We start from the raw sequence: 19,750 nt of genomic DNA, 5'->3' as shown, positions 1-19,750 counted from the left end.
ATTTAGAATTTTTACCTGGATAACAAAGGAAAAAAAGAAAACAAGGAAACAAATGAGAAAATGAATGCGAAGAACAAGGAATCCTTGCTTGAGGTAAGATTAATTTTGCAGAGCAGTAGAAAAGAGAGGAATATTAGCTGTATCTTTTTAAACTATTTGCTTCCTAGAATAATGGACGATTGAGAGACACACTGACATTTTAACTTGGGGTTTTAAGATCAAATTATTACTAAATTATAGCTATTTAGATCATTAAACTGGTTCTTGGAGTTGGTTGTTCAAAAGTATTGTTTTAGACAATATAGTTTACTCTTCATGAAGTTGGATTGGTAAGTCTTGACTAAAAGACAATAATCCACATGAAACTCGTCTCTAACACTCCATAGATGTCATTGCTTACATGCTCTTAACAGAAGTCAGGCGTGGCTTCTTTGCAGTGAATTCTCTGGTGCCCCTCCAGCAGGCAGGTGTGGTGGAAAGTTGAGATGGCAGTTGGAGATCTGATCCAAGTTTGGTTCTGCCTGTTGAGATTCATGTGTTATTGGGCGAGTTCAAGAACGTTGGTTTCCTGTATCGTATTGCATTATTACAAAGATTTAGCAAGAGAGTGGAAGCACCATGTGTAAAGTATGGGGCACATGTCTGAGTATCACTCAAGGCTGTATTGCTGAAGTTCATTTGATTCTTTTGAAACTTCAGAATGACTTTTCGCATTGCAACTTTGCTAAAAATTGAGGCCCTGGTCCCCGCCTATAATGCAAATACCTGCCAGGCCACAGGTCACAAACGGGCATGGAAGCCCCAGATTTTTGTTGCCCCAACAACATGATGACCTTTTGAATTAGGAGATTTGTGGCTTCTCTTGAAAAGTCAGAAGACCTGGTGACACCTGGGCCCACATTCCCACCCAGAGCCAGTTCACTGATGGCTCATCATGAGGAAAAAAATGTATAACTATGTGGGGTGATAGATGTTAACTGCACTTACGGTGGTGATCATTTTGCAGTATATACATACATCAAATCATTATGTCATATACCTAAATCTAATGCAATTTTCTATGTCAGCTGTATCTCGATTTAAAAGTATGCCAAAAATAAAATACTAATTTATACATATTTTATGTACAGAATTAATGATAAAAATTTTTCTATTTACTAGCAGTGAAATCATAACTTTTCCACTTACAGGTAAAGGAATAAGTTATATATTTATCTACCTACAGTATCAGAAATAGATTTTATGTAATACTTCCACAATATGTACCAAGATTGTACTCACTACCTTCCTTATGAAGTTGGGGCTGTCAGCACTCTTATTTTGCAAGTAAAGGCACTGAGGTTGAGTCACTTGCTCGGAATCACAGAGCTAAGTGGTCAAGGAGCCTAGAAGTCGAACTCTGGAGCTGAAATTCAATCACCATGTTCTTCCTGTCTTTTGGCAAATAGTATGCAGTGTCAATATATGCATTCAATTAGAGCTGTAGACAAAATGATTTTTAGCTTGCAGGCTAGCTTGCCACAGTTTATTTCAATGTGAACAAAATGTATGTTTATCTCTGATGGGTTTTATATCATTGGAATCTCAATTTCAGGAGAGTTTCTGTGGAACATCCGTCATTGTGCCAGAACTCGAGGGAGCTCTGTATTTGAAAGAAGATGGGAAGAAATCCTGGAAAAGGCGCTATTTTCTTTTACGAGCTTCTGGAATTTATTATGTCCCCAAAGGAAAGACTAAGGTCAGAAAGAAAAAAAAATATGCTTATAAAAAAGGCATTTCATGAAAGTGAAAGTCACTCAGTCGTGTCCAGTTCTTTGCAACCCCATGGACTATACAATCCATGGAATTCTCCAGGCCAGAATACTGGAGTGGGTACCCTTTCCCAATACTGGAATGGGTAGCCTTTCCCTTCTCCAGGGGATCTTCCCAACCCAGGGATCAAACCCAGGTCTCCTGCATTGCAGGCGGATTCTTTTCCAGCTGAGCCGCAAGGGAAGCCCAAGAATACTGGAGTGGGTAGCCTATCCCATCTCCAGTAGATCTTCCCAATGCAGGAATTGAACTGGGGTCTCCTGCATTGAAGGTGGATTGTTTAACAGCTGAGCTACCAGGGAAAAACTAAAGAAATCCTCAGGTGGAAATTTCAGTACTCTGCCTTTTGCTGCGAGATTCATATGATGACACTGTTTATTCAAATAAATATACTTTTAGGATAGAGTTTCAGAAATCCTTCTGAATCTTTCAGTTGCTTTCTTTTAAAGGTAAAGAAATCTATCTACTTTAAAAATCAGGTCTCAGAAATTATGACCAAAGCATTTCTCTAAAGATTAATTCATTTTTTAACATATTGATTTCAGAGGACTTTTTTCCCTCCCTTTTTACTCTATTGTTCTGTAGGCATAAGAGTAAGACTTCTTTTACCTGGAATTATACATATGGGTATAGCCAAATTGGGGGACAGTTTAGCAAGATCTAGGCAAATGTAAAAGGGAATGCCCCTTCAAAGGCCGGCTCCATGTTTAGCAATCTATCCCACAGAGTATTTTTAAGTATTTTTTGTAATAGCAAGATATTAAAATAACCTCTGGTCCTCTATAGTAGGATGATTGAATAAATAATTACATCTCTACAGTGTAATGTTATGCAGCTATACAATGCGATATTGCCTTTCATACATCCTGACATAGACTCCAAGATATAATGTTAAGAAAAAGAATAAATTCATGAAAAAATATTAAGAGTAAGATCTCATATATATTTTTAAAATTTTATATGTGAATATGTCTACACATACATAGGCATATAAATATATTCCCAAAAACATTTGGAAGAATCTCTTCTCTGGAGAACAGAAATGAAATGAGAAGAGAAGAGTGAAGGAAGATTTTCATTTTTCTTTTAAATATATATTTATATTTATCTTTAAATAGAAGTATATATTTATTTTTAAATTATGAAGAATGCTTTATTTTTCTAATTAAAAATACTAAAACTTTGAAAATCCAGAAGAAAAGCTCTCACAAGAAAAAAATGTACTGCCATATATAAAAGAATAATTGTGCATTGAGATGTAGTAATTCTGCCCTTTATTTTTTATTGATTAAAAAGAGAAGGTGAGGGGGGAAGTAATAGGACAGATTTGTAGTTGATGTGTCACCAATATGTAGATTAGAGGTCTCACGATGTGTGTTATACGTAAGGAGAGGATTCTGTTTCCATAGCAACACTGCCAGCCCTAAAGAGATGGCATGCAAGGAATCTTTTCTCCTCAAGAAGAGATGCATGAAGTGTGTGCTGATTTTCTGAGCATCAAATACCACTCATTGTTCATCCACGAGGACTTTTGTCCTAAATGCTCAGTCAGAAATCCATCAGTGACTTAGAATGGCAAAAGCCAAAATAAAACGTCTGACAAGGTGCTCAGTCACTGTGTCTGGACCACATCAATACAGTAATGATGTCTCCAGGTCAGCCAGTCGTCTCTAGGGGTCCATGTGAGGAGCTAGGACAGCAGTGTAATCTTTTGCTCCACGTGTGGCCGCTGTTCTGCCTTAGATGTGCTCTTTCACTTCTTAAAATGTAGGCCTGGCTTTTAGAAGACTACATGGTAAATGCTTAAGTAACACCTGAAATTCTGTATTTTCCTACTAAAATGTAACCCTTCATTGTGCCGTGAACAACCTTGGGAAAACATTACCTGTCAGCTAGGTTGAGGTTATTTTTTCCTTCTCTTTCAGACATCTCGAGATCTGGCCTGTTTTATACAGTTTGAAAATGTCAACATTTACTATGGGATTCAGTGTAAAATGAAATACAAAGCACCCACTGACTACTGCTTTGTTCTAAAGGTAGGTTTTAAGTCCTTACCTTACATCTGTAAGCAGTTTGAATCAGTTATTTCCTTTTTAGAAATGTTCAGTGTTATATAGTTAACTACAAGTATAACATAAGAAGCTTTTTGTTGTAAACCAAAGTAGGAAAGGAGAAAGCATTTCTACCCTATTCAGATCATTTTCCCCAAAGTCTGTTATTGAGTCTAAAACTTTCAAGTTAGCCTGTCTGGATTTCTTCTCATCTTATGAGAATAAAAGCTCTACATTTTGGACAGATTTTATTTTTAATTTTATTGACAAAATGATTGATTGTTCAGTTCTTTATCAGGTCCTTATTCCATTGTAAGATATTTTGAGAAATGAGAAAGTTGACAAGACTTCCTAGAAAAATATAGAAAATAGAAAAAAAATCTTTTTCTAAAAATAGTATTAGTGGGTCTTGAAACTTTTTAAAGTGCACATTATCAAAAGACAGTATGTATTATCAGATGTCTGGTAAGGTTGACATTAGCACCATATTTTGGAAGGTTGGGCAGAAGTAACTTTTCTCTGCCAAATGTAACAACTGACTCCTAGAAATGGACTCAAGGAATATATGGAGCTCCTCTGGCCATGTCATTGCCTCCAACACCACAAATTCCCCTTCACAAGTTCACACCAGAAAAACTCAGGTTATCTCATTCCATTCGGCTCGGGTGCAAGGCTGTGTGCAGAATTTGTTTTTTTCCTGCAAATATACTTTATTATTTTTTATTAAATTATAAACATTGCTGTGCAATGTTATATAAATTACAGGGGTACAATATAGTGATTCACCATTTTTAAAGGTTATACTCCACTTACAGTAATAAAATCCTGGCATAGAAAGGGCCATGAGAACAGCGGCAAACACATTATACATCGCATCTGCAATGCAGTGATTTAAGCACTTTTCATATGTTAATTAATAGATGAATTCATTTAATCTTTTATCAGCCTTCTGTGGTAAGAGCCCAGTTCTCCCTAGTTTGATTTCTGTATTTATTTTTGGCTGTGCTGTGTCTTCATTGCCGCGCACGGGCTTTCTCTAGTTGCGGAGAGCGAAGGCTACTCTCTAGTTATGGCGCACGGGCTTCTCGTGTGGTGACGTCTCGTGTTGCAGCTCCCAGGTTCTAGAGCACACAGGCTCAGTAGTTCTGGTGCACAGGCTTAGCTGCTCCATGGCATGTGGGATCTTTCTGGACCAGGGATCGAACCTGTGTCTCCTGCAATGGCAGGTGGATTCTTTACCACTGAGCCACCAGGCAAGCCTCTCTCCGTAGTTTGTAGATGTGGAATCTGGGCACAGAGACTCTCAGCCAGGAACTAGCTGAACCAGGATGAGAAGCCAAGGCGGGGAGGGCGGTGTGAGGAGGCTATTCTCTCAGACACTGTTAGCTGGCACACAAAATCTCTTCTCAGCCTCCCCTAACCCCAGCCCCAGCTGCTCTTGAACTGTGTTTTCACTGTGTTGCTGTCAGCCCTCGGGGCCCTCGTTTGCAACCCTGAGACTCAGAACTTAGGAACGCAGAGGCCCTCCTTTGCACATGGGCATCCCGATGCCTGCACAGCATAAGAATGTCTTCTGGCTCTAAGCATCAACAGTCAGGGCTTCTCTGCTGGTGATGAAATACACTTCAGAGCAGACAAATATAATGAAAGTTGTCAGAAGGGCCCATAAACCCATGGCCAGAGGCTGGAACAGAGATTTTCAGCAAGAGAAAGCAGAGATCTCGGACCTAGAGGGCTCCAGGCTGAGGATTTAGACCCAGTGAGCCGGGTGGGAATGTGGTTTCTACTGCTGACTCACAAACTTGGGACTAGGTCCCAGGATCATGTGTTGAACTATCTGGCCTGGGACGTGGGCACCCTGGGCTGCACTGAGAATGGCGATGCTGAGACCCAGCGGAGGGCCTCCCACAGACGGGGCCAAGGGCTCTGAGGTGGAGAAAAATGCAGGTCTGATGATTCGAGAACAAACAAGAATCAGAATAAACAAACAACCCACCAGGAACATGCATTTCCCTTTTCTCAAATGATGATGACAGATTCTGTTCTAAAGCCAGGTTCCTTATGGGCAGTCGCCCTGCTCGTTTTGTGCTTAGGCACACTTCTCACTTCCTTCCCAAAATGCTGGGAATTTTTATGCATTTGCTGAGTAAAAGGGTCAGTCATCCTTTGGAGAACTTACTTTTTTTTACAAACATTTTGGTCATTTATTTCCCTTTCTGTCCACTCTGGAGGGCAGAAGAAACTCTGGATATGCACATATTTCATGAGGTGAGCAGATTGACAGAATTCAAAGCATATGCACATACATTGCAGAAAGGGTTCAGGATTAGAGTAGCATGTTAAGAGATCGTGTGAGTCCACAGACACCCACAGGCTGAGAAGTTCAACCCAGGAGCTTCTTACTCAGGATGAACATGTGGATTACGACCATCCATGGAGGGTGCTGCCAGGAACATGGGAGTTTGAGTCCTGGCTCTGTTTCCTGGCACAGTGTCAAGACTCCCTAAGCTTCACTGCCCTCTGCTAAGAAGTGGAAATAACACTTCCCGTGCAGATTAAACCATCTCTGCCCGTAAGACTATTAGTGCAATGTTGACAGACATAACCAGTGAGTAAGAATTGGAGTCATTCTTACTGCACTCTAGTACCAGTTAAACATGTCTGTTGACCAGCATTTCTCAAACTTGAGACTGCATGGGGCTCACCTGGAGAGCTGTTAAGACAGGTGGTTGGGCCCCCAGAGCTTCTGATTCTGTGTGTCTAGGATCTGGCCCAGGAGTTTGCACGTCCACCAAGCTTCCAGGTTCTTATCGGCCTCTTCCTTCCACATCTGTCACCTTTTCAAAGAACCTTTCTCTGTTTTCCAACTTTTGCTGCAGACTTTACCATGTCATTGAGTGATCATGCATTTGTTTACATACATCTCCCTCAGCAACACCCCAGCCACCACTTCCTAAGTACGATGTGAGCCACTCTTCCTCATCTCTGCCTAACCACCCAGAGGTATCTACTGGACGCACGAGCCCTTGGTTCTCATTAGGGTTCTGCCTCTCAGTGTGACTTTGGATACATAGCTTAACCTCTCTAGTCTCCCACTGTTTCGAGGATCCGTAAGATCCCTTTGGACAAGGGTCTGCAGCTGCCTTGACCTTTGTGTGCTGCATGGCATGTCTGCGGGAGCTTCTCCCTTTCTGTGGTCAGGAGCAACCAAACCAATGGCAGAAGAGGCTGGCCAGTGGCATGGAACTGGCATTTTTCCTTAAACTTCTTTGCAAATATTTTCGGGCTAAAAGCTCAAGGGAGTAAACGCCTTGGCAAGGTCCCAAGACATGACAGAGGACTAAGCCCAGGGACTTGCTGAGTGACGTCCCGGGAGCCTGTGGGGTTCCTGCCTTGATGGGGGAGCCAGAAGGGAGCCTTGAGCCCACCGGGCAGCTCGTCTTAGAATCATAAAATCTGAGGCTCACAAGTGATCTTTGAGGTCATCTTCAAGATCACCTGATGTTTAATTCTCCTGTATCCAATCCTGGTATGCTTATGATATGAGGAAGTTGGTGAGATGCACCCCACTCATGTTGGGGAGAATGAACCAAAGTCTGTACATCAACCTCTTCATCACAGGAGGAGCGGTGGTTAGAACTCAAGGTCAAGTGTTCTTGCCTGTGTTTCGTGCTCAGTAGCCTCTGTGTTTAAAGGAAGAACCACAGTTTACTCTGGATGAACACACTTAAGAGATTGTTGATAGTGCTGTTTAAGTGGATCCCTCTACCCAGACAGTTGCTTCCTGCCTTTCACTCCAAGCACAAATGATTCACAGTCTGCTCCTGGGAACCCAGCTTTCCCGTCACATGACATGCACACACACACACACACAAATTTTAATACGCCAAGCCCAAGGTCACAAAAACCAACTTTTTTAATTCCTCCAGGAGGAAAAAAAAAAATAGCTGTTTTCTAAGAACAATTATAAACACCAGATTGCTGGGGACACCCATGTTTTGCCCCTCTTACACAAGGGCCAGACCAGAAAGTTCTGTTCTGGTTCAGTTGGAAGGTTTGGTTGGAAGTCAGGGAGCTGTGTTTCTGGTGCTGAAAGACAAGAACGTTCTGTATGACCTTGGACCCTGAACACTCCATCCCCTTTGCACCTGCCCATCACTGCTCTCTCTGACCGGGAGCTCCTGGAAGGCCTGGGTGACCCCCTAGTGCAGCACCCAGCTCACTGCCACTTAAAGTTAGACAGAAATACTCCTTCTCTGGGCCATCCATGTGGGGAAGAGATGACAGAAGACAGGGCAAAACCCTGAATTCCTCGTAGCAGAAATAACCCTAGGCCTGCATGAGAGTCACAAAAGCATTGATTCCTTGACATGAGAATTACAGCACGTAAGTTCCCTTATCTGATAAATGGAGAAGTGATTTGGATTTCTTGTAGGGCTAGAAGCATGAAAGATGTGAAGGTTTCCAGATGTTCAAAAAGCAGGAATGGACATGACTGTTGATAATATAGTAAAAAGTGCTTGTGATAAATCATGTCAATTCTTTCCAAATTTAGCCTCTATAAAAAGTACCCCTGTTCCTAATTCTAAAATTGCTACCAGTGATTTTGGTCACCATCTCAGGAAATTTCAGACGCTGTGAGAATTTTCTAAACATTTTTTGAAAGGTGCTAATTTGTGAAGAGTTTACAAATGGTCTTTGGAATGACTCTTTTCCAGCATCCCCAGATTCAGAAGGAGTCCCAGTATATCAAGTATCTGTGCTGTGATGATGCCAGAGCGCTAAGCCAGTGGGTCACGGGAATCAGGATCGCCAAGGTGAGAGAATGGGTGGGCTCACCCGACCTTGAATTTGCCAGCTAGCCTGGCAAATTGACGTGGGTCCAATCTTTGTGTTACTCAGAAACAGCTGATTCATTCTTTTTTTTTTTTTTTTTTTGGCTGCACAAGATCTTAGTTGTGGATCAAACCCAGGCCCCCTAAACTGGGAGCTCAGAGTCTTAACCGCTGGACCACGAGGAAAGTCCCAACACCTGATCCATTCTCACTAAGTCAATGTCATTAATGGATCAATGCCACCACTATCACCTCGTTTGTTTGCCTATTGGTTTTTTATTGAGTTAAGTGGGAGTGGTTGACACATGGACCTTTCCCATGACCTGAGAAGCAGGGATTTATTTTCACATGAGCCATTGCAGATATTGATTTCTGGAGAGCTTTGCAAGTGTTATGCGTAATAAAGAAACATGAGATACAAGCAATGGCAAAATTACATAGAGACATGTGTCACCACATTGCAGAGCTAAAGCTCCCTTTGCGTGGGGAGGTACAAATATTACCTGATTTTGCTAATCTGGAATATTATTTCACATATGAAAACATGGTTTGTAGATTTTTCTTTTTAATGGAAATACTTCTACTACAAGTATATCAGGAAAGGAGTAAAAGGAATAGTCACAAGGTCCTCTTTTCTCTGAATTTGTAGATTGCAGTGGAGTGCAGAGTTTGGGATAAATGGATTGCTCTGTTGCTTCTTTTGTGTTCTCTCTCTAGTATGGCAAGACGCTCTATGATAACTATCAGCGGGCCATGGCCAGGGCAGGGCTTGCCTCTCGGTGGACCAACCTGGGCACAGTCAACGCAGTGCCACCAGCCCCGCCTTCCACAGGTACCACGCGGGGGGAGATTCTGACACCTGTTCCAAGCTCAGAGCTTGTGCTCAACTGGAAGATACGCAGTTGTATGCCAGAATCCCAGGACAAAGACCAGACCTGGATGCATTATTATGCCATTCTCTTCCACTTTCTCTCCTGCTCTACTGTGTCCTTCTCATCAACACCGATCCCTTCTTCAAAGAAACAAATTTAAAACCCTCCTATGACTCTAAATCCCCCTCCTGCTCCATCGGACAAGTAGACTATTCTAAAGAGTGGACTGTATTTGCTGTCTCTGTTATTCTACTTCCTGTTCACTCCCCAGGGCTTCCCAGGTGGCTCAGTGGTAAAGAATCTGCCTGCCAAGGCAGGAGACCTGGGTTCAGTCACTGGGCTGGGAAGATCCTGTGGAGAAGGAAATGGCAACCCACTCCAGTATTCTTGCCAGGGAAATCCTCTGGATAGAGGAGGCTGGCAGGCTACAGTCCATGGGGTCGCAAAAGAGTCAGACACGACTTAGTGTGGAAACAGCAATGACTGTTCACTCTTCATAACCATTTCAGTCAGGCTCCTGCCTCTAGTACATCATGGAAAATGCTCTTGCTAAATCAAACTACTATAGACTCCTCTTTTTTTTTTTAATTTAAACTTCCCAGCTATACCCCCACAGCATGGGGATCTCAGTTCCCCTACCAGGGATCAAACCCCAGTCCCCTGCATTGGCAGTGTAGAGTCTTAACTTCTGGACCACCAAGGAAGTCCCATAAACCCTTCCTTCTAGCTGACCTTTCAGCAACCCCAACACAACTGACCACTCCTCCTGGAGCCAACCCCTTCTCTGGGGTATTACTCCAAGTCCCACACCCGACCTTAACTTCTCTAGCCACCCTTTTTCAACGCGCTCTTTATTAGAGCAGGTTTATTCTTCTTCTACCCCAACTTAAATTACCCAAGGCCGAGTCAATCCTAACCCTACTCTCATACTATCTCCCTAAGTGATCTGATCTACTCCCAGCACTGTCTACACGTTGACCACCTGTAACTGCATAAATCCAATCCAGGCTTCTCTGTTGACCTTCAAACCCATGTATCCAACTGTCTGCTCAGTGGCTTCATCTGAATGCACCCCAGACCTCAAACTCAACATCTGTAAAACTGAGCCCATCCTCTTCCTCTCCCAACTTGCTCCCCCGTGATTGTTCTGTTCCCACAAATAACATCATCATCTGCCCAATTACTCCTGCAGGAAACATGCAAGAAAAGCTCATTGTTGTCAATCGTGTCTGACTCTTTGCAACCCCATGGACTACAGCATGCCATGCTTCCCTGTCCTTCACTGTCTCCCACAGTTTGCTCAAATTTATGTCCATTGAATCGGTGATGCTATATAATCATCTTGTCCTCTGTCCTCCCCTTCTCCTCCTGCTTTCAATCTTTCCCAGCATCAGGGTCTTTTCCAGTGAGTCTGCTCTTCACATCAGGTGGCCAAAGTATTGGAGCTTCAGCTTCAGCATCAGTCCTTCCAATGAATATTCAGGGTTAACTTCCCAAAGGAGTGATTGGTCTCCTTGCAGTCCAAAGGACACTCAAGAGTCTTTTCCAGCACCACAATTTGAAAGTATCAATTCTTCGGCATTCAGCTTTCTTTATAGTCCAGCTCTCACATCCGTACATGACTACTGGAAAAACCATAGCTTTTGACTAAGAAAAGCTCATTCACCTTCAAATCCAATCACTCCTCAATCTTGTTGATTCTACCTTCTGAGTATTGGTCAAATCTGTCCGTGCCTGTCTGTCTCTATTGCCATCAAATCCAGACTGCCACCATCTTCACGTGGCCCCACAGGCTGGTGCTCCAGTCCTCCCGACGCTTTCTGCTGCTCTCAGATAAGTCCCCGGTCCCCAGCAAGGCCACCAGAACCTGCATGAAATGAGCCTCGCACATTTCACCTCTTTCCCCACCTGTCTTCCTGTTCCTGTCACAAAACCCATCTGTTGTTTTTTTCCCCAATTTCTCAAAGCCCCAAGCACCCTCCTTTCTTAGGGACTTCACAGATGCTCTTCCTTGTTTATGAGGCTCTTTTCTTTCCCTGGAGAAGGAAACGGCAACCCACTCCAGTATTCTTGCCTGGAGAATCCCATGGACAGAGGAGCCTGCTGGGCTACAGTCCACGGGGTCGCAAAGAGTCGGACGCAACTGAGCGACTTCACTTTCACTTTCTTTCTTTAACTAGATCTCTTTTTTTTTCATGTTTATTATTTATTATTCATTTGGCTATACCAGGTCTTTAGTTGTATCCTGTGGAATCTTTTCCCATACGTACTCCAGGCCAGAATACTGGAGTGGGTAGCTGTTCCCTTCTCCAGGAGATCTTCCCAACCCAGGGATCCAACCCAGGTCTTCTGCACTGCAGGCAGATTCTTTACCAGCTGAGCCACAAGGGAAGCCCAAGAATATGAGAGTGGGTAGCCTTTCCCTTCTCCAGCAGATCTTCCTGACCCAGGAATCAAACCAGGGTCTCCTAAGTGGGATCTTTCAGTGGCCGCATGTGAACTCTTCCCAAGTGGCGCTAGTAGTAAAGAACCCACCTGCCAATGCAGGAGACATAAGAGATGTGGGTTCGATTCCTGGGTTGGGAAGATCCCCTGGGGGAGGGTATCACAATCTATTCCAGTATTCTTGCCTGGAAAATCCCATGGAAAGAGGAGCCTGGCATGCTATAGTCCATGGGGTTGCAAAGAGTCAGACACGACTGAAGTGACCCAGCACACAGGTGAACTCTTAGCTTCAGCATGTGGGATCTAGTTCTCTGACCAGGAATCGAACCTGCCTCCTCAGCACTGGGCACACAGAGTCTTAGCCACTGCAAGTCCCTATGGTGCTCTTTCTTTCCTGCAGCTAATTTCTGCCCATTTTTAGATCTCAAATAAATTGTCCTTTGTAGGTCAGTCATAATTAATAATCTGTGTAACTGTTCATTTACTATCTGTTACCTCCTCTAGAAACTGAAGGAAACCATGCTGTCAGGGACTGTTTCTGTATGGTCAGTTCAGTTCAGTCACTCAGTCGTGTCCGACTCTTTGTGACCCCATGGACTGCAGCACGCCAGGCTTCCTGTCTATCACCAACTCCCGGAGCTTGCTCAGACTCATGTCCATTGAGTCGGTGATGCCATCCAACCATCTCATCCTCTGTTGTCCCCTTTTCCTCCTACCTTCAACCTTTCCCAGCATCAGGATCTTTTCCAATGAGTGGGTTCTTTGTATCAGGTGGCCAAAGTATTGGAGTTTCACCTTCAGCATCAGTCCTTCCAGTGAATATTCAGGACTGATCTCCTTGCAGTCCAGGGGACTCTCAAGTCTTCTCCAACACCACAGTTCAAAAGCATCAATTCTTAGGCGCTCAGCTTTCTTTATAGTCCAACTCTCACATCCATAATGACCACTGGAAAAACTATAGCTTTGACTAGACGGACCTTTGTCGGCAAAGTAATGTCTCTGCTTTTTAATTTGGTGTCTAGGTTGGTCATAGCTTTTCCTCCAAGGAGCAAGCGTCTTTTAATTTCATGGCTGCAGTCACCATCTGCAGTGATTCTGGAGCCCCCCAAAATAAAGTCTGTCACTGTTTCCATTGTCATGAAGTGATAGGACCAGGTGCCATGATCTTAGCTTTTTGAATGTTGAGCTTAAAGCCAGCTTGGTAAGTTTTCCCAGAAGGAAGCAGAATGCTTGGCAGACAATAGGCTAGAATTTGAACATGGTTGGGATGACAATAAATTAATACCTTGTAGGGTTTCTCTGAAAGTGAAGTAATATAAACACTCAATACTAAATGTTCGATACATGTTCAATCCATTTTCCTAAATGAATTGCTTAAATCCAATTTTTGTAGAACACTATCACAGCAGTCAGATGAGATGTCCATTGATCAAAAAAAAGGATCTTTCCTGTAATGGAAAATCTGTTAGTAGACAGTAAATTAACCCATGTTGGTTCTGCTGTAGAGTTTTATCAGAAATAAGCCCTACAGAGAACAAATGTGCTGAGATGTTAAACCATACTGGGAGTGTTCCTGCTTATTATTTTTTTGGAACCTCTTGAGAGTAAGTAGATTGACTGTCGTGTCCCTTGGCCCATTAAATCTTCCCTTTGTATTTCCTAAAAAATAAAAATAAAATGAGGCCATTTTCTTACTAACAACAGTGCAGTTATCAAATTGTGGAAATTTAACTTTTCATGTTGATAAAGAGTATTTTTAGGTAAACCACAGCCTGTATTTCGTTTTGCCAGATGTCTCAGTGGTGCCACTACAGCGGTGCTCTTTCCTAGCATGGATTCCCTCCAGAATTGCATTTCGACATCATATTTCTTTCTTCCTCTTTCATTTGGCACATTTCCTCAGCCTTTCTTTGTCTGCCGGGACATTAACTTTTCTTAAAGAATAAGGGCCATTTATTTTATAGAATGTCCCTCAGTTTGGATGTGTCTGATGTTTCCTAATAACTCATCTCAAGTGATGCGTTTGGGGCAGGACTGAGCTGCTGGGTCCTTTTCGGGGTGCTGCCTTTGGAAGCCTGTGGTGTCTGTGGCCCCCCGGGAACATTCACTCTGGCCGCTTAGCTAAGGCGCTGTCCAGCTTCTCTCCTGTGCAGCTTTTTCGTGTTGTATTTAATAATTTGTGCAGATACTTGGAGACAGCAGAAGTGTCTGAGTCCGTATCAAACTTTCCCTTCTTCCCCTTTTCCTGAAGTGCTTAATGACCTTCTTTGAGTTGTTCTGTAGATTTATGGGCTTTTCAAAATATTGGGAAAATATATGAAGAAGCAAGCACACAGTCATTTCATAAATGTTTGACAGAAGAGCTGGTCCTGAGCAGAGAGCTAAGGCAAGCTCAGATGCGCTCAAATGGGAGACCTCATGTCTCGGGCTAGGAGGCAGTTCAGCTGTGGGAGGAGCAGCCACCTGCAACCCCCCCATCCCCACCCCACCTGCCCCCCACCCCACCCCAGGATGCCTCTTAGGAGCCGGAGATCAACACACAACTGCTTCTCTCTGACTGACTCTCTTAGAACTGTGAAACCTCAGCTAGGCACACTTGTGCGAAAGTGCAAATAAAAAAGACAGGAAAAGAAGCACATACCAGAACTTTCTGGGGAAAATAAACCTAATGCTAGGGTATATTCAAGGTTTGTACATTTTGCTCAGTCCCCTCTGTCTACTGTTTTTGTGCCCAAAGTATTTTTTTGTTGAGGATAACGTTCAAAAGTTGTTTCTGTACACAGCATGGTGCAAACCAAGATACATCCATTTCAGGAAAAATCACCCACAGGAAGAATTCTTTTAGAAGGGAGGTTTTTGAAATTTATTCCTCAGTTACCAAAAGGATTTTAAAAGCAGAACATACTATTGTTTGGGACCCCAGTTAATCCAGATTCTGTGGCTTGTAGAAAGCATTCACTTCCCTGCATGTTTTGCTGAACCTTATGAAGTATTGTGATAGAAGCTCAGATTTTTTTGTAAACCCTGTGTACCTGTGAATCCTTTCACTTTGGAGACAAACTGCTTTATCTTTTCAGATTAACTCTCAAGAATGTTGAAAATACCTCACCGACTATTCTTATTTTTAGTGAAGTATAGTTGATTTACAATATTGTATTAGCTTCAGGTGTACAGTAAAGGGATTCAGTTTTCTATTCAGATTATTTTCCATTATAGGTTATTATAATGCGAGACACTGAATATAGTTCCCTATGTTATACAGTAACTCCTTGTTGCTCACCTATTTTATGTACAATAGTTTGTATCTATTGATTCCATACTCCTAACTTTCCCTCCCCCATTATCTACTCTTCTCTGCCTCTTAGGAGTTAAAACAGGCACCACCCAAGCCAATGGTCAGCTCCCCCAGGCAACACAGTCTATGAATACTGCTCTCGGAGAAGACTGGAGACAGCTTGAAACAACCAAGGTAAGACTAGGGGTACCTGACCCACTTCTATCAGACTGTCTCTTGTAGGCCCATATTCTACACTGTGTTCAAGTAACTGCTTCTTTAAAAAAGAAAAAATACAGTTCCAGCAATTCAAGTCACTATAATTTGATTTAGACAATTGCTCCATATATATATATTATCTTAAAATTACATAGGCTAGAAAGGAAAATTAAAACCAACACAGCTTCAGGAAAATGTAAGAATCTTTTTTAATACTGAGGATTGGTAACTATTTTTAGTTTAGCTACACTTATTTTGACTGAAGTGATTTTTGTTTGTTTAATTCAAGTGGTTTTAGCCCTCTCTGAAAGTGGCATCTACATTTTAAACCCTTGGGATTTTAAATTATTGTTTTCTGAATAACTTAGAGCAGTGTGATAGTCAGAAGCCCTTTATTAAATGCTAACTGGGCCCCAAACCACTGATAAGGCTCCACTGTAAAATATGCATTTTGTATTTTTCTGTTAATGTTCTACGTACATCTTCAGGCTAATGGAGAATAAAACACATTTGAAAATAATAGCCAAATTTGTATAACATTCTCCATAACTTTTTTTTTTTTTTCAGTAGAGGAGATATAATGAAGAGTTATTTAAATCTAAAATTTTAGCTACAAGTTATAATTTAGTTACTAGTCCAGTTGTTAACATCTCAATTGACTATACAAGTTCCACTGAATATGTATCTTATATGTGACTCAAACCAACTATAAATGTACCTTCAGAAGTTTCCCACCTCACTCTCCCCTTTTACTTTGTCCCATCAGCCAGTGGTGGAAACAAGTCATATAGTTATTGAGCTGCTTATAATTTTTGAAAAAAAATTAAGTCTTTAAAAGGGCCACCTGGGAAGGAAGCCCTTGTGTATGTGTGGTAGAGGAGCAAAGTAATTTCAGACACCCGCTCCTGACGACTGCATTTCACAACCAGCTCAACTCAGACCAAGAAAAATGTATCTGTGTATGCCTACAACCCTAGCAGGGCTTCTCTAGGCACAGTGGTAAAGAATCAACTGCCAAGCAGGAGGCTTGAGTTGGATCCATCCTTGGGTGGGGAAGATCCCCTGGAGAAGGGCATGGCAACCCACTCCAGTATCCTTGCCTGGGAAATCCCAATGACAGAGGAGCCTGGAAGGCTACAGTCCAGGGGGTCCCAAAAGAGCTGGACACGACTTAGCAACTGAAAAAACAAGGGTAAAGACTGAGGTAACCCCAAACTAAACTCTGTACCACTAGAGCTCTAAGACACTGGCAACCTTGTATCGAGCAGTTCCTAGAAGATACGTTATTAGTATTATAATAAATACCTGTGGAATAGGGCAAAGTCTTCCATGTAGGGAATACAAGGTAGATCAGCACCAGGTGATAACGTTTTATTATTGATGATCCTGTTGAAGGGCATTTGGAGTCGTTCTGTGGCCCAGAGCACAGAGGGACGTGCTCACAGAGCTCAGGAACGACCTGGAGTCTCAAGACTGAGAGATTGGGGGCCACCCCTGGCGGGGGTTGGGGGGCGGGACAGATGCTTCCTAAATCCGCAGACTCAGCTGTCCAGGTAAATGTCACATCCGCACGGCCCTGTGGTCACAAGCATAACGCTGTTGTCGCTTTGTTGAAGGACAAGAAGCCCGGCCCCGGCCTCGGCAGCCACGACCCCGGAGCGCCCAGGGCCCAGCCCCTTCCCAAGTCCAGCTTGCCCCCGCCCCCTCCTCCCGTGCGCCGGTCCTCGGACGTGGGCGGGGGCAGCCCGGGGACGCCCCCCAAGGCCAAGGGCGCGGCCGCTCGCTTCCCCGCCCCGCCCGACGACTTCCTGCCGCCGCCCCCGCCGCCGCCGCCGCCCCTGCAGGATGACGAACTCCCCCCGCCACCCCCCGACTTTAACGAGGCGCCCCCGGACTTCGTGCCTCCTCCGCCGCCGTCTTTTGCGGAGGATCTGCCGCCGCCGCCGCCACCCCCACCCGCCCTCGCCCCCGAATCCGTGAGGACGCCCCCGGTTGTCGTCAAAAGGCCGCCGCCTCCGCCAAAGAGGCAGGAAAACCCAGGACCACCGGGCGGGGGAGGCGGGGAGCAAGATTTCATGTCGGATCTCATGAAAGCTTTGCAGAAGAAGAGAGGCAACGTGTCCTAAAGGGAAGCTTAGAAATACTTTTGGGTGATGGGCGTAACATTGTTAACCTGAAGTGCATTTTTGCTAGTTTGTTTCCATGACATCATGTTCATTTTAGATACAGTGTTGACGTATTCAGACTGGAAATGCAAATGTAAACTTCTCCCAGTTGCTCAAGTACATTAGTAATCCTTAACCTGCACAGAATTGAGACTATCTACGTCAATGTACGTTCTTTTCTGTGTATTTACATCTCGATAGATTTTTGTCTTCCGTTTTTGTTCTGAACCATCAAATTAATAAAAGTTTAAAATGTTTTATCTGAAAATTGTATTTCTAGAAATATCAGTATAAATCTAGTGCAATATCAATCCTATTTTATAATATATACTTGACCTTTTACAAATCCTAGGCCTTCTAAAGTCTTGTTGATCTTCGAAATATGTTCCATCTCTGCCTCAGTAACCTCCAGGATTTTCAGAAAATCGAAAGAGGAGAAAGAAAAAACCAGGAGACGTAGAGTGAATTTAGTTTCTTTGAGATTTCATTGTTTGGTTGGACATACCCTAAGTCCTGGACATACCCTAACTTGGTTTTGGTCTTCTAGTGGCTGAATAACATAGTAATTGGTTGAAGGGGAAGCTTTTTAGATAGTTTTTGGATTCTCTGTTATACTGTTATTTGCTATAAGTTGTTATGATGCTATAAATTACTATAAAAATTTAGAGACAGGAATAGACAATCATATTCTTCAATGTGGAATGTTTTCCCTCAGATAAACTTAATGCTGTTTTAATAACCAATTTATCCTAAGTTCCTGTTACCCTTATCTCCTCTTTGTAATTGGCTGAGAATCCTTTTAGATTTTTTTAGTTTTATTTCCATGGTTCTGTTTTATTTTCTTTTTAAACGTAAAACACCTCAAAATCTTCTTAAAGTGGGTAGAAAATAATAATTAATGTGTTATTTTCTACTTAAGGAAGATGATTAACCTGATATTTTACTATTTGGATAAAAGTAAGCTCTAAATTGACATTTAAGACAAAAAGCAAATTCAGCTTTTCAGACCAAAATATTTAATCATTAAACCTGGTAAGGTGCACTCAGTTTTTCCTAAACACTGGGACCAATGGCCATGGAAAGGAAGGGCTCAGAGAGCAGGACCAGGGGACTGAGAAAGGGAGAGGGAGAGAGGTGTTTATTACGGGCTTCAGTGGAGACCCCCAAACCATCAATTCAAACATATAGAAATATAAAAATGCAAACTTTAAAATGTTCTTGAGTTTTAGTATTAGATGATATATATTTTTTAAAAACTACAGAAGAGAATTAGCTGATTTTGTGGTCAAAATATTGAGGCAGTTTTAGTGGACCAAAAGGTTGAATGCTCTGTTTCTCTCTATCCCTGCCTTTGTTACAGGATGTAAATGAAAACACTAGGAAGCAGATGGTCCAGACAGCCCTTGCTTTGCATAGTTCTGCCTGCACGAGTTGCAATTAGCACAATTTAGTTAAATAACACTAGACCCCCAACATGGTTCATATATGCTGCCATAGTATTTTAATCAGTAATTAGTTTTAACCAGTAAGTAATTATATGGAGTACAAACTTTGCTGTTAGGTTTTCAACCCACAAATCACTATATAAGTAACAGATATGTATCATGATCAGTGACCAGTTAAATCCCTTCTTTCAATGCCTGTTAGGGATTGATCACTGAATATTTGTTATTCAGTTTATGTACAGACAGAAAAGTGTCTTAAGGTGATAAGGTATTATACATATGTGTCAAGTCATTAATGTTTGGAGATACAGAAATATTCATAGATTAAGTGAAACTATGTTAGAATTCCTTTAAAATACTTGGGGATATGTAAATTCTACTTCAATGAAAACAATAACTAGAAATGGAAAGTGTGTAAGGGTATAAATGAAGCAAGACTGATCATGCATTGATAATAAATTGGTTGAATGGTAAATCAGGTTCATTAAACTATTCTATTTTGGTAAATGAAATTACCATAATAGACGAAAAAAGCTTGAGGAGTACGATTAAATTATATTATTTGATATAACTCAAATTTCTAGGTACATGGTGTTAGGTTGCTAGTTTTAGAAAAAACTTATAAATTCATT

At 42.3% G+C, this 19,750-nt stretch overlaps 1 protein-coding gene across 2 annotated transcripts in view; it reads left to right on the top strand.

Annotated features, from left to right (window-relative positions):
- Nucleotides 1-19,601, top strand: part of APBB1IP (amyloid beta precursor protein binding family B member 1 interacting protein) — a 77,600-nt gene extending 57,999 nt beyond the window's left edge. The window contains exons 9-15 of one of the 2 annotated variants that reach the window (XM_070380932.1): nt 7-93; nt 1,595-1,738; nt 3,738-3,848; nt 8,582-8,680; nt 9,416-9,530; nt 15,381-15,484; nt 17,125-19,601. In XM_070380932.1, the coding sequence (XP_070237033.1) occupies nt 7-93; nt 1,595-1,738; nt 3,738-3,848; nt 8,582-8,680; nt 9,416-9,530; nt 15,381-15,484; nt 17,125-17,634 (1,170 nt within the window). In that variant the 3' untranslated portion in view covers nt 17,635-19,601. The remainder of the gene's footprint in view (nt 1-6; nt 94-1,594; nt 1,739-3,737; nt 3,849-8,581; nt 8,681-9,415; nt 9,531-15,380; nt 15,485-17,124) is intronic. The other variant, XM_070380931.1, reaches the window with a different exon arrangement.
- Nucleotides 19,602-19,750: the final 149 nt, after the last annotated feature.

This window comes from Bos mutus, chromosome 13, assembly GCF_027580195.1.
Source record: "Bos mutus isolate GX-2022 chromosome 13, NWIPB_WYAK_1.1, whole genome shotgun sequence".
In the NCBI taxonomy this organism is placed as follows: Eukaryota; Metazoa; Chordata; class Mammalia; order Artiodactyla; family Bovidae; genus Bos; species Bos mutus.
The sequence above is the reverse complement of the archived record's forward strand: the minus strand, read 5'-3'. Positions and strand labels throughout refer to the sequence as shown.